At 35.4% G+C, this 15,491-nt stretch overlaps 1 protein-coding gene across 1 annotated transcript in view; it reads right to left on the bottom strand.

Moving 5' to 3' along the window:
• LOC131056780 (uncharacterized) overlaps nucleotides 1–11,868 on the bottom strand; it is a 136,246-nt gene extending 124,378 nt beyond the window's left edge. The window contains exon 1 of the mRNA XM_057991044.2: nucleotides 11,555–11,868. Within this exon, the coding sequence (XP_057847027.2) occupies nucleotides 11,555–11,667 (113 nt within the window). The 5' untranslated portion in view covers nucleotides 11,668–11,868. The remainder of the gene's footprint in view (nucleotides 1–11,554) is intronic.
• Nucleotides 11,869–15,491: the final 3,623 nt, after the last annotated feature.

Genomic DNA, 15,491 nt, shown 5'->3' with positions numbered 1-15,491 from the left:
CCTTAGGGCCTGGTTTTGCTCTTGTTGCTAATTGGGTCTTGCTTGGGGAGTGAGTATCATTCTTGAAGGTCCAAGCTAGGTCAAGTTGGTGAGTGATAAAGTCTGGAATGTCATCCTGATCTTCAAATGCCCTGAAATTTGGCTAAGTCTGGAATGTCCTGATCCTAAAATTTGACTAAGTCTAGAAAACTGAAGAATCGTCCAAAAACTAGATTTTGCAATATAACTCCTAGAGGCCCGAAACCACTCTCAAACATCCTGACAGTATATATGGAATATAACTTAAAGTATTCACTTATACTTAAATGTTATATTCCATAAAATAATCCTGACGGAGAGACCAAAATGTCAAATTTCGCCCTTCCAAAAAAACTTATTGCTTTTTTAAAAAACTTTTTAAAATGTTTTTTTTTTGTCATTTTATTAACCCAGCCAGTAGCCGAGTCTGGGGCTCAGGACTCGCCGAGTCTGGCGATTTTGAGCCAAAATTGCCAACTCGGCGAGTCTGGCGAGTTTAATCTCCAGACTCGGCCGAGTCCGAGTCCGAGCCCTTGGGACTCGTTTGGCCTAACTCGGACTCGGACTCGCCGAGTTTGGGCGATTTCGGGCGAGTCTCGTTTCTCTGGCACATTGCAATAGAATAAGATAATGGTATATTCAACAGGAAAATTTTTCATCTTAGAATCTCAATAATTCACATTCTATTTTGGGAGAAGGAATCAAAGGAAGGGAGTTAAATGGTTAGAATCTAACCATTTAACTCCCTTCCTTTGATTCCTTCTCCCAAAATAGAATGTGAATTATTGAGATTCTAAGATGAAAAATTTTCCTGTTGAATATACCATTATCTTATTCTATTGCAATGTGCACATTACTCCTTACATGCTTCCACATTGTACAAGCTTTCACACTCTTATGCTCTGTGGTTCTCCAGTTTCCTCTACAAGCATCCTACAACACTCTTAGCATCTTGAGCTTGTAATATCATGTTGTTCACTTGCTTGGGTTATTCTCCAAGCTCTGGGTATTTCTGTGTGTTCTCTATTATCTTTATACCTGTGTTCGTTAATTATTGCTATAAGTTGCAGACTTCTTTCCATTATCGTTAGTCTTCTTTAAAGTATTGATCTCTCTCTCTCTTTCTTGGAGAGAGAGCAATATAGTTTTCTACCATTGAGTTGTATTGTTTCATTGGCACTCTTAGATCATACATATCCTAAATTCCTCTCCAAGTCCATATACATTTAGAATGGTTGTATACCTCTGTAGGCAAGGACTATATTGTTATTGTTATTGTTACATAGTTTTATTTAGCTTATACCTAGACACAGATAGGTTAACCACATACACTATTTCTATTGACTGCCTGTTGAAGCCAAAAGGCCTAAATAGGAGCTTGACCAGTTTAGCAAGCTCCTATGCAGTCTTAACCCCTTTTCTTGTCCCAGAAGCAAATTTATCTGGTGGTGCAACATCTCTAGACCTAGAACTTTCCTTCTTATTTTGGCATTTCCATTTGGTTTTATACATTCCAAGATATTCATTTGCTTACTTTCTTGTGTCTATATTACAAATTTGCTATAAGTTGCATACTTTTTTCCATTACCATTAGTCTTCTTTGAAGTATTGATCTCTCTCCCCTTTTTGGAGAGAGGGCAATATAGTTTTCTACCATTGAATTGTATTGTTTCATTGGCACTGTTAGATCATACATATCCTAAATTCCTCTCCAAGTCCATATACATTTAGAATAGTTGTATACCTCTGTAGGCAAGGACCATATTGCTATTGTTATTGTTACATTGTTTTATTTAGCTTATACCTAGACACACATAGGTTAACCACATACACTATTTCTATTGACTGCCTGTTGAAGCCAAAAGGCCTAAATAGGAGCTTGACCAGTTTAGCAAGCTCCTATGCAGTCTGAACCCCTTTTCTTGTCCCAGAAGCAAATTTATCTGGTGGTGCAATATCTCTAGACCTAGAACTTTCCTTCTTATTTTGGCATTTCCATTTGGTTTTATACATTCCAAAATATTCATTTGCTTACTTTCTTGTCTATATTACAAATAATTAATCACCATACATCCTGAGCTATATTGTGTACGGATGGATGCTTCTATGGAAAGACAGTCTTTAGCACACCTGCCATTTCGTCCTCAATCTGTGGTGGCCCCTATTTGGCTTCCAATAACTTAAACTTTGTCTAGCAGCTGATGTTCAACCACTGAAATGGGTTTCATCTCTATGTGTTATCATTAGATAAGTTTTTCTTAAAACGTTTAGCTAGATCTTGTGTTTAATGAAACTGGTCTAGTTTAATTAGCCACACCATGAGCATTTAAAGCAAGAAAACTAGGGAACACATAGTGACATTCTAGTTATTTCTTCATTGTGGTCCTTTCACTTTAGCATTATTTATGCATTATGGTAAATTGTGTTAGTTCTTTTCTTTTAAATGCACTAGTGTTAAAGTAGGTTAATTACATAACTCTTTAACCAAAAAAATCTACTCTTACACACTAAAACTTGTGCTTGCCATTGCTCATGTCTTGGGCATGTTTTTCATCGTCTTCTTCTTTTACTTTCTTCTAGATGTAGCTTAACATGGTTACTCTTTCACTTTTATATTTTTGTTCTTGATCTTTTCATAGGTCTTGTCAACTCTGTTAAAGCTTTTAAAGTTAATAACAACCTCCTAAGCTTTTCTACCTCAAATATTCAGCCTTAACATACAAATCTCCATTTGCTTCTTTGACTATCATATTTAGATTGTTACCTCTCATATTTCCCTGGCCTATGAACCATTTTCTCTATCATTCACCAATTTTTCACTTATACTCTTCTCTTCTTTGACTCCTTGTTTAGCAGTTGAAAATTTCTTATGGCATTTGGAGTAAATTTTGACCCTTAACCTGATACAACCTCAAATTTTGGTATTGAGCACTAGCGGGATGTACAACCTGTTGTGACGTATTCACACATCGCCCCATTGCAAATGGGGACCCCTGCTTTTTGCTTTCTAGGGTTTGTTTTCTAGATCTTTTAGGGTTTTGTCTGTTAGCCTTTGCAGGATGAGTGCTGTCGAGGGATCGTTGGATTACAGGCTTTGCTTGAGCCAGGGTGAGTCCACAGGGCGCAAGAATTAGGGTTTCTTTGAGAGTCTTCCTTAGGGCCTGGTTTTGCTCTTGTTGCTAATTGTGTCTTGCTTTGTGAGTGGGTATCATTCTTGAAGGTCCGAGCTAGGTCGAGTTGGTGAGTGATGAAGTCTGAAATGTCATCCTAATCTTCAAATGCCCTGAAATTTGGCTAAGTCTGGAATGTCCTAATCCTGAAATTTGACTAAGTCTGGAAAACTGAAGAATCCTTCAAAAACTAGATTTTGCAATATAACTCCTGGAGGTCCGAAACCACTCTCAAACATCCTAAAAGTATATATGGAATATAACTTAAAGTATAACTTTTCTTATACTTAAATGTTATATTCCATAAAATGACCCTGACGGAGAGTCCAAAATGTCAAATTTCGCTCCTGACCCTTCCAAAGGGTCCAAAGCGAATTTCGCTCCTGACCCTTCCAAAGGGTCCAAAGCGAAATTCTCCATAAGACATTCTACTTTGACCAAAACCTAGAACTAACGCATTCCCGGGCTTGAATGAAGGCAAAAGCACTTGTTTGAATGAAGAAATGCAAAAAAATGAAGTCAGGATCATGGCCTAAGGTGAATTTCGCTCCTGACCCTTCCAAAGGGTCCAGATCGAAATTCTTATTTCCTCTATTTTTCTCCTTAGCTTGACCGAGTTTGTAGACTTTTGAGGCATAATTGAGAAGGTTTGATGCAACTTTGCCTTGGAGAGGAGATTTTAGACCTTGGGATGATGGATTCTAGCCTGGGAGAGGAATTTCGCTCCTGACCCTTCCAAAGGGTCCAGAGCGAAAATCCTTATAACTCTCATTTTCCTTCCTTGTTTTGGATGGGCATTGGTTTATTAGGCTGTGTGTGAGTCTTGATGTGTTCTTGCCTTGAGAAGTGTTTCGAAAAGTGAGGATCTTGTCCAAAAATAGGAATTTCGCTCCTGACCCTTCCAAAGGGTCCAGAGCGAAATTCTTCATAAGCCTCATTTGCTCCCTTGTTTTGGATACCAACCTTGTTCCATGGGCGAATTTGGGAAGGAAATAACATGTCTCTGCCTTTTGAGGTGATGGAATGTAGAAATGTGAAGGATTTTGGCCAAGATTAGGAATTTCGCTCCTGACCCTTCCAAAGGGTCCAGAGCGAAATTCACTATAATCCTCATTTGCTACCTTGAATGGGCTTAAAACCTGGTTCCTCAAGTGGAAAACAATCTATATTTGCCTCCAAGAGAAGATTGAAGTTTGAAAAATGAGCAATTAAAGCCTAAATCAAGATTTTCGCTCCTAACCCTTCCAAAGGGTCCAGAGCGAAAATCAACCTAAGACTCATTTCTGGCCTTATTTGACCAAATTTTGATTTGCAAGGCATTTTGAAGGGAAGAGTAGACATGTTTGGACGTTGGAAATGTTTGAAAGCTTTGAAAAAATGAAAGATTCTAGCCAAGAAGGTGAATTTCGCTCCTGACCCTTCCAAAGGGTCCAGAGCGAAATTCCTTGCAAGCCTATTCTTTTGACCTTGTTTTGGCTTAAGACCTTATCCCTTGGGTGAAGGATGATGTTTAGTTACCTCTTGAGGTGATTTTGAGTTGGAAAAAGAAAGAATCAAGCCCAAATCATGATTTTCGCCCCTGACCCTTCCAAAGGGTCCAGAGCAAAAATCCTCCTAGACCTCATTACCTTCCCTATTTGACCAAATTGTGATGTCCAAAGCATGTTGAAAGGGGAAATGGACATGATCTTGCCTTTGAGAGTGTTTGGAAGTTGTGAAAATGAAGGATTTTAGCCAAGAAAGGAAATTTCGCTCCTGACCCTTCCAAAGGGTCCAGAGCGAAATTCCTTATAAGCCTACTTTTTAACCTTTCTTGGACATGAAACCTTGTTCCTAGGGCAATAAAGGATGAGATTCTACCTTGCAAAGAAGTTTCAAGTTGAAAGAATGATGATTTTGGGTCAAGAATGAGATTTTCGCTCCTGACCCTTCCAAAGGGTCCAGAGCGAATTTTCTCAAAACCTCTCTTTGCTATCATTTTTTTTGCTAGATCAAGTGTGGGCTAAGGTAAATTCAAGGAGAAGTTGCCCCTGAGAGTGACTTTAAGTTGCTAGAAACCATGAAAGATGAAGGAATTGAGCCTAAAAATGAATTTCGCTCCTGACCCTTCCGAAGGGTCCAGAGTGAAAAACACTAAACCATCCCTTTCTCCAAATTTTGTGCTAAGTCAGGCCTGGACTAGGGTGAGAAAAGCTATTTGGAATGCCTTGGAAAGATGTTTGACGTTCAAAAATGTGAATTTTGAGCTAAAGTTGGAATTTCGCTCCTGACCCTTCCAAAGGGTCTAGGGCGAAATTTATAGGGTCTGTTCCTGGAGAAAATCTTGGGCAAGTTTCATGTTGATATCTTTTTGTTGATGATTTAAGTTGAAAATGCTATGTTGAAATGAATTTATCATGTGTCCTTAATCATCTTTTTGTTTGTCTTGTAGTTAAAAGGCGACCTTCTCCAGTCCGGCATCAACAAGGACGACCTTCTCCAGTCCGGCATCAACAAGGACGACCTTCTCCAGTCCAGCATCATCAAGGACGGCCTTCTCCAGCCCAACATCATCAAGGACGGCCTCTTCCAGTCCAGCATTTGAAGGAAAGGTACACCATCCATCCTGCACATCAAAGACAAACGAGGTTAAAGCAAGGGTCCATTGAAGAAGCCAATAGTTTCAGAAGAGTTAATTAAAGTTAGCTTCTAAACATCACCAAATTGAACATCAACCAAGTGTCGGACAAGGTGGCATCCCAGTCATCACTCCTCCAGTCGGGTTGGTCCACCTTAGTGTGTCCAAATTCAATGAACCTGACTCATGGGAGATGGCACAAACTTCGATGTACCTACCCCGGTTCTCCATTGGTCGAATATTCCAGAGAAGACATGTGTCCAAATAATGCAATTATTTCATTGGCCAGAATTGAGTTTGTTGTAACAAACCCTAATTAGGGTTTCATTGTAAAATCTTGGCCATTGATCTCAAATTGATCTAAGTCATTGAATTGTATTGTGGGCACTATATAAACCCTGGCTCCTCATTTGTAAAGGCTAATAGTTAGTCAGTAGTTAGAAATAGTGAATAGTCAGTTGATAGAATGGTAATTATAGTAGAATAGAAAGAGAAGGCAAAGATTGTTGCCAAGATGTTGTTGTAAAAGGCTTGTAAACTTCATTGAAGAAATGGTGAAATCTATGGGTCGATTCAACAATTTGCATGGTCTTCATACTTCTCAGATTTGATTTCATGTTATTAGATGAGTGGAAGAAATGTGTTTGATTGATGGTGAAATTTGTATATCCATACTACTAGCAGTTTGTTGATTGCAGACTTGCCTTGTGTAGTCAACTGGAATCATTCAGCTTAAGCTTAACTTCAATTTTCGCTTCTTCACTGATATGCATCAACCTGATGGTGTCTATGCCTATAGCGATGATCTAAACATCATAAAGCTTTCCTCCAAAGATCGCACTAATCTTGTGGAGATGGTCCTAGGATGTCAAAACAAGACTTAGTTAGAATTTCATCAAAGGTCATTCATTGTTCCTACATTCTTAGTGTCAGAATTAGATCCTTCCCTTGCCCTTATCCTTTTTTCCCTTTTTTCAAAAAAACTAGGCTAGTGAAATCCTGTGATTCCAGCAAATCAAACGTTTAGGTCGTCAAGTGTAAGTGCCCTTGTGATTCCAGCAAAATCACATCATACCACAGAGAGCTTATCCACACGTAGAGATCCTACATAACAAAACCTTGGAGTTACTCCGACTGATCCTTCAGCGAGATCTTCAGCAATCGGAAACTTTGCTCAAGAGAGGATAAGGTACCTTTAGGTATTTTATTCTGTGTTCGCATGTGCATGAAATACACATCAACAAAATTGGCGCTAGAAGGAGGGCTGAGCATTATCATGTCGTAAGTAGATGAAATCGAGATCCTAATTCGCAAGGAGTTATCCAGGACTTTTGTCCCTCCTCCAGCGCTCAACAGAATTGATGCTAGAAGGAGGGCCTGATCGCGATGAATGCCTAAATAGCTAGACTTCAGATTATATCAATTCATGTTTACAGGAGTAATCTTAAAGAATTTTTTTTCACCCTCCTCCCGCACTCAATAGAATTGGCGCTAGAAGGAGGGCTGAGCATTTGAAAGTCGGATCTTGTCAAGTCACATTGCATTTGAAGAAATCATCTTAAGGCTTTTTACCCTTCTCCCACGCTCAACAAAATTAGCAGTGCCTGACAGCGAATGCGAACTCTTGAATCCAAAGAAGATCAATGGAAAGTCATCTTCAACACTCGACGGAAGTGATACAGAGAAGGAAGGCGATCGCTGGATCGTCAGTTGGACTTGCGAAAATAAGGAAGCAAGCTGGAACTAGTTGAGCTTTCAAGTTGAATCTGAGATATTCAAGATCTCTCTTATTCCAGAAAATCCAAAAAAAGAGAAAAAACCAAAAAATCCAAAAAAAAGTGAAAAATAGAAAATCCAAAAAAATCAAAAAGAAAAAGATTTCTCAATGGAGCGGCAACAATTTCACGAGGAGCAACAAATTGATTTTCCTCAACTTTGGTGGAAATTAGATACACAGCTTTATCCATGCAGATTGTCCGAGTTTGCAAGACTAGGGCAGTGTCGAGTCCATGAGATAGAGGAGCATGATGAAATGCATTGCTTGAAGTACTTATCAAGAATGGAATCAGCAACGCAGGGAAAAATCTTCTTTTGGGATGTCCGTCCCCAGGCCAGAAATAGAAGAAATGGTGAAATCTATGGGTCGATTCAACAATTGGCATGATCTCTATACTTCTCAGATTTGATTTCATGTTATTAGATGAGTAGAAGAAATGTGTTTGATTGATGGTGAAATTTGTATATCCATACTACTAGCAGTTTGTTGATTGCAGACTTGCCTTGTGTAGTCAACTGGAATCATTCAGCTTAAGCTTAACTTCAATTGTCGCTTCTTCATTGATATGCATCAGCCTGATGGTGTCTATGCCTGTAGCGATGATCTGAACATCATAAAGCTTTCCTCCGAAGATCGCGTTAACCTTGTGGAGATGGTCCTGGGATGTCAAGACAAGACTTAGTTAGAATTTCATCAAAGATCATTCATTGCTCCTACATTCTTAGTGTCAGAATTAGATCCTTCCCTCGCCCTCATCCTTTTTTCCTTTTTTCAAAAATCTAGGCTAGTGAAATCCCGAGTTCCAGTAATATTCAAAGCGAATTAGACGTTCAGTCATCAAGTGTAAGTCCCCTTGTGATTCCAGCAAAATCACATCATACCACAGAGAGCTTATCCACACGTAGAGATCCTACATAACAGAACCTTGGAGTTACTCCAACTGATCCTTCAGCGAGATCTTCAGCAGTCGGGAACTTTGTTCAAGAGAGGATAAGATACTTCGGTATTTTATTCTGTGTTCACATGTGCATAAAAAACACATCAACACAACCTTTGATATATTGAGAAGTACCCCTAAGGGGGTGGATTGCTCATAAGTATCTGAAATAAAGGAAAGATGCCACATACAAAATTAAAGAAGATACTCTGAAGAGGAAGCCACCATGAACAAAATCAAAGATTATAGCTTAAGTATTGAGTCAACCTCTACCAATTGGGTTAAAACTCAAAATGCATACAGTTGGTTTTAAGTAACATATAAGAAGGATGCTCTTCATTAATAGGATAATCAGCGAAAAGATAATCAAGTCCCAAGAGGTGTGGATGAAACCTCCAAAAGATTTCACCAAACTTAATTTTGATGGAGCTTCTACGGGAAACCCAAGTTTGGCAAATGTTGGCTTTGTCTTGAGAAATGATGGCAAAAGGTTTGCAAGGGGATGCATTGTTTGTTGATAAGAAAATCAATAATGAAGCTGAGTTGGAAGCACTCCTTAAGGGTCTCAGAATACCTACTATATTAGGATGGAAAACATAGTTGTAGAAGAGGTCTCACAAATCAGCATTTTGAGGCTGTCCAAGTGATCTACATCAAGCTGGAGATTCAACAATAGAATCTCAGAAACTTTGTCTCTTAGCAGGCAGTTTGAGATGTTCTTCTTCGTACATTGTTTTAGAGAATCTAACAGATGTGTGGAGTACCTAGCAAATATTAGAGTTGATCTACTATAATTTATTTCCTTAGTCAATGATAGAGCATATTCATGGGCAGGACTGCTCTACATTCTTGCTCAAGAAACTGAGACTTCTAATCAAGCTGCAGAAATTAGCAACTTGAAGAACTATTCAATGGCTTTTGTTTTAAACCTCAAAAAATGAGTAGCCACAATTGAAAAAAATATGCAGAAGATTCATGTATAAACATACAAATTTCACAATTTTAGCAAAAGATTCATCTGCAACTAAAAGAATTGTATAAACTCTAATATGCTGACACAAATTTAAGCATAAAATGTCTTTTCCAGGTAAAATATCTCTGCTTAAGCCTTACTGAAAAAACCTTAAAAAAACAAATAAATAGATTAATAAGTACATAGATAAAAAACTACCAAAACTGATTAAGCAGAAAACACTATCAGTGACTCGACTATTATGACAAATTCACTCTTAACATTTATAAATAAGCAATTCCTTCATATTATTTGAATTTCCTTTCACAATGTACAACAAATTCACATATCACAAAACAATTCAACAATCTAAGCAAAACATTCATCTTAATTTCATGATTGAAAGAAATAATTTACCTGCAACTAAAAGAATTGTGTAAACTCTGAAATAGCTAAGTAAAATTGAGCATAAGATGTGTTTAGTAAGCAACCAATCTCTAATTAAGGATAACACAAAAAATTCTAGAAAAATCAATTAAAGAATTCAACAAATTTCAAAATACCAACAACAATTAAGAAGGGAACACAATCTTTAACTTCACCATTTACAATAAATTCTCTTGTTGGAAGAATTAAACAATTCCTTCGTAAAATTTCCTTTCACAGTTAACACACAATTCGCCTATAACTAAAAGATGTAAGACAACCATTGTTTGCAACTGAAAGAAATTATAAACTTCAAAAAAGTGATATTAATTTAGGCAGAAAATACATTTTGTAAGAAATGAATCTCTATTTAAAGAGAATGAAAAAACGTCACCAATTCAGATAAAAAACTGCATAAGTTCTAAAACAACCGATGTTATTTTAAACAGGAAAAAAGTGTCTTTTTAGCAAGCAATCTTTATCGAAACCAACCAAAAATATTCCTAACAAATTCAGATGAAGAACTGTCTAAAGTCTAAAATACTGAAACTAAATTTAAGCACAAACAGATTCTTATGAGCAAGTAATCTTTATTTAGATCAAACCAAAAAACAATTATTACACAATCGAACAAAAACAGCACAATTTTAAAATGCTGATACTAATTTTGGCAGAGAATGTGCTTTGTCAAAAATTGATATCTATTTAAATTTCACAAAATATATCATTATGAGTTTGGATGAGATCTGCATAAAGTCTAAAAACTGACATAATTTCACACAGAAAAAGCCATTTCTGTTTAAACCGAACAAAAAAATTCTTGCAAAAGTTAGACTAAGAACTGCATGGATTCTGCAATACAGACACTAATTTAAGCAGAAAATTCTGTGAGCATCTAATCTACATTTGAAGCAAACAGAAAACTTCCTGTACAATTGTAAAATACCGATGCTAATTTAAGCAGAAGAAGCATATTATGAGCATGTAATCTCTATCTAAATCGCACAAAATATCCTTACAAAAGTGGATGAAGAACAGCAAGAATTCTAAAATGCTGACACTAATGTCAGGAGAACAAGTTTTTTATAAGCAACTGATCTCTATTGAAAACAAAAAAATTCCTTACAAAATCAGATAAATAACTGCACGAATTCTAAAATGCCAATGCCAATTTAAGCAGAAAAAGCATTCTATAAACAAGCAAACCCCATCCAAACCGAATTAAAAAAAAATCATCAGAAAATTAAGAGAGAAAAAAGTGCTCAAATACTAGAATGCTGACTCTAATTTATGCAGAAATGTGTCTTTTCTAAGCAATTGATCTCTATTTAAACTAAAGAAAAAATTATTAACACATTCAGATAAAGAACTGCATGAATTTTAAATTACCGACACTTAAATGAGCAGAAAAAGCGTTTGATAAGCAAGCAATCTCTGTCTAAAACAACTATAAATATTCGCAGAAATTAAGGTAGGACTGCACGAATTTTGAAATGCTGAAATCGTATATATTTAAACTGAAACGAAATAACACTCTACAAAATCAGATAAAGAACCACATGAATTATAAAATTTCAAAAAAAAGATAAGATAAATACACGACACGCAAGTGAAACCCTAGAAAATAAATGCACCGAAAAAATAACTTCTCGGAAACCTGTTTTTGGTAGAAAGCTGTTTTTGGAGAAGGTTTTGAAGCGTGAGCTCGGCTTGCGTTCGTATGAGAGGGCCATCACCTTCTCTGTCATCGTCTTCAAAGAAAGTCCCCATTTAATTCTTCAGAAATTTATGCCACTACAGTTATATAGAGAAGAAAAACGAGAGAAACCGCGGACCATCCCGAGGGCAAATTTGAATGAAGGAAAGCCCTCGCTGCAGCTTTTCTTGAACATTCATATAACGGATATATTAATGAAATATATGTGTGTATGTCTATGTTTACACCAAGTTATGTGGCGGGACAGAACTTCAGAGAAGAAAGGGAGAGAAATGTGCAACTAGTCGAAGGAAAATTATTTAAAATTAATTTATTTATCTTTAAGATTTTAATTCAGCACTAAATAAAATAGTTTTAAAAGAAAAAATAAATAAATATATAATAAATAAAACTGGTTTTATAATAAAAGATATTAAATTATGTAAATATGTACTAAATAAAATAGATTTAAATGATTGATAAATGCTTTTTCTATATTAATCAATAGTAAAGTATTTAAATATGTAATTTAAATAAAATAAATTAACATGATTGATAAAAAAAAAATTATTATATGTTTATGTTGTGGTTGTCTTGCTTGATCATCTTGGATCGTTATCTTTCATTTAAGGATCTTCAAATGGGTGAAATTAGGGGTGAAACTGTTTCTCCTCAATCTTTCATGAGTGTTCTTTTAGAATCTAGATCCAATTACGAGAATAAGGAAGTGGATATATTGCTCTCAAGGGAAGGAAAAAGGAAGGTGGATCCTCACACATATTGCCCAAATCAATATTGATTCCCAATAATTTTGGAAGAATGTTTCCAATCTACATGGTAGAAGCTTGATATTATGATATTGTTATTAGGATTCAACTATGTAGTCGAATCAAACTTATTGACCCATGTTGTGAGTAGTGGCTCACAAGAACCCATCTCTCATTAGAATGAACGAGTTCTAAGTTTACCATTCATTCTCATGGGAGATGGATTATTGTGAACCACTACTCGTGAAACATGGGTCAATGAATTTGACTCGAAAATGACATAGTTGAATCTTGATAGCAATATCATGATTTGAATTGCTATGGAAACTATCTCCTATTCATTAGAAGACCGGTCTATCACTTCCTTTACATGCAACTATCTTTAAATGATTTATATGGATGAATCAAGAATAACTATAAAACTAAAGAAGAGTACGAGTTGCATGCATGTGAGAGGGGATACTCAATTGTCATGCATGTGAGAGGGCAACTGTCTTAATTAGGATGGCTTCAATTTCCCTATTGCTAGCCTTAACCTAGCCATTAGAATGGAGACGATAAGGTGTAGAATTCTTATGCTAGATGTTGTATTCATTCACTAGTACCTAAATCAAGGTTGATGTGAACTAAGTTCCTTGGTCAATAACAATTTCTCTACGTAATTCATACCTAGTGAAAATTTCCTCATACAAGAATTCTATAACTTTGTTGTCCTTGGTATGCTTCATAGCATGAACTTCCACCCACTTGGTGAGTCAATTAGTGTAGACTAATATGTACTCCTCCTTGTTTGAAGGAGGATGTATAAGTCCTATAAAGTCAAGTCCCCTCTTATCAAAAGGTGAGATGACCAATTATGGTTATAGGAGCATCTTGTCTTTGCAAGTTGGACAACCCATCATTTGGCATATATCACATAACCTAGCATAATTGACAAAATCCTTGTGTAAAGTAGGCCATTAATAATCAAAGTAGGTCTCTTTGCAATGAAATATCCTCCACATATTTCATCATGACATGCATGCAAAATGTCGTATACACTAACTCATTTGATTGCAAAATCCGATGAAAATTTTCGAGGAAAGATGCATAATTAGATGTTATCGGATAATTAAAATTTATGCCCGACGTTCATTGGAATTTCGATGAAAATTTACAACGAAAGTTCGTCAAAATTTGTATGTGTTTTTTTAATAAATAAAAGTGAGCTCGGGAATTTATAAATAATGGATTGTACAAAGAATCTCATCCATTAGATTGTTTTAATCTCTATCATTGGATCTTAGGGCTTGAATGGAAAACCCTAACATCTATTATGATGGAAAGTAACCCTATTCTCTCATTTGAACATTTTCTCAAGCTTTCTAGCCCTAGTCTCATCCATGAAAGTCATTGTTGCATGTTTCTCAAAAGTGCTTTGGCTTCATCAAATAAGCTATGGAGATCAAAGATTTCACCCAATCAATTCTTAAAGTATTTTTAAAACCCTAGATCTGATGTAATTTTTCTCTTATATTGTTTGCAGGTTTCCAAGTTAGGAAGGAGTGGCAGCCATAGGCATTTGTGGGAGATCAAAATCTCCATTCTATTTGTTTTGGGTTTTTGGGTTCGCACCAATTTTATTTTTGAGAAATTTTTTTCTTTCCCTCTTGTTTTCTCAGTGAAACCCTAGATCTAATTTTTTGCATATTTTCTTTGTTTTTGCAGATATCTCACAAGTGTGGACTGGAAAAGAGTGGTGGCCATGAAAATATTATAGGGTTTTTTTTTCCTTTCAATTTGCAGGATTTATATTTTTTTTTATTGTTTTTTTCTTATAGGAAGAGGTTTGAAATTCCCCCGCCTTTCAACCTTGCCATGAGGACTTGCGGGCTCCATGGAGGTTGCAGCTCCAAATTTTTTTAATTTAAAAAAAAATAATATATATATTTTTAAATAAATAAAAAATATTTATAATATATAATATATATATATATGTATGTATGTTTGGTTAAATTTTTAGTATATATATATATATATATATATATATATATATATATATATATATATATATATATATATATATATATATATATATATATATATATATATATATATATATATATGCAATTTTAAATATTTTCTTATTTTGGCTACCTGATGGTAGCTTTATTCTTGTAATTGCATTGTTTCAATAAAATAAAAAATTAAAGTAATTTTTTATATTAAATTTCAATAGTTTCAGTTCAAATTTATTTAAAGTAAATAAATGACTAGTTAACAACAATCAATGACTAAATAGACATTTTAAAGAGACATTGTACAATGTTTTGTGATTATTTTGGACGAACTTTTCGTCGATTTACTGACGAAAATCAGTTCCAATGACCGTGCCACTGTCCGACGATAATTCGTCGGAATTTCGATGTATATAAATTTTGTCGAAAAAGCGACAAAAAAATTGCGACGAAAATTGTATGGGTGTCTCGTTGGTAATCCAGCAAAATTTTGTCAATATATCAGCAAACATTCATCAAAATTTGGAGTCAAATACAATAGCATATACTTCTTCTTCTTGGATACACCCATGGATGACATCATCAAGTCCAATGTAAAAAAAGATAACCAAATATCTATGATAAGGGAAAGCTTATTTCAACCATATGATGTTTCTCTCTTGAAAACAAATGAGAGAATGTCATTCATCAAACTAGATAATTAACAATATATAAATACAATTGTGTTTATACCATTAGTGAAAATAAATATTCATCAAGAAGAGATTCGTCTATAATAGATTCAAGCACTAGAGTATTTGAAAGTTTCCTACGACATTTTCCTTCCCTGGCTTATCCATTATTTTAATATCAAATTCTTGTAGGATCAATAATCGGCTGACTAACAAGCCACTTATAGTTGGTTTATTCTTTAGGTATCTAATGGTTGCATGATCATTATGCACAAAAATTGGATATCCTATAATGTAATGGCTAAATTTATTGATGACATAAATAATAGCTAACATTTTCTTTTCAATAACAATATAGTTCAATCTTGCACCTTTAAGGTTATTTCTAATGAAGAAATTGAGAAAATACAACTTCAGAAATCCCATCAACACCTGCAAGCAAAATACCTGTCACAAGAGAAGA

This window comes from Cryptomeria japonica, chromosome 1 (assembly GCF_030272615.1).
Source record: "Cryptomeria japonica chromosome 1, Sugi_1.0, whole genome shotgun sequence".
NCBI classification, from domain to species: domain Eukaryota; kingdom Viridiplantae; phylum Streptophyta; class Pinopsida; order Cupressales; family Cupressaceae; genus Cryptomeria; species Cryptomeria japonica.
This window is presented reverse-complemented; position numbering and strand designations above follow the sequence as displayed.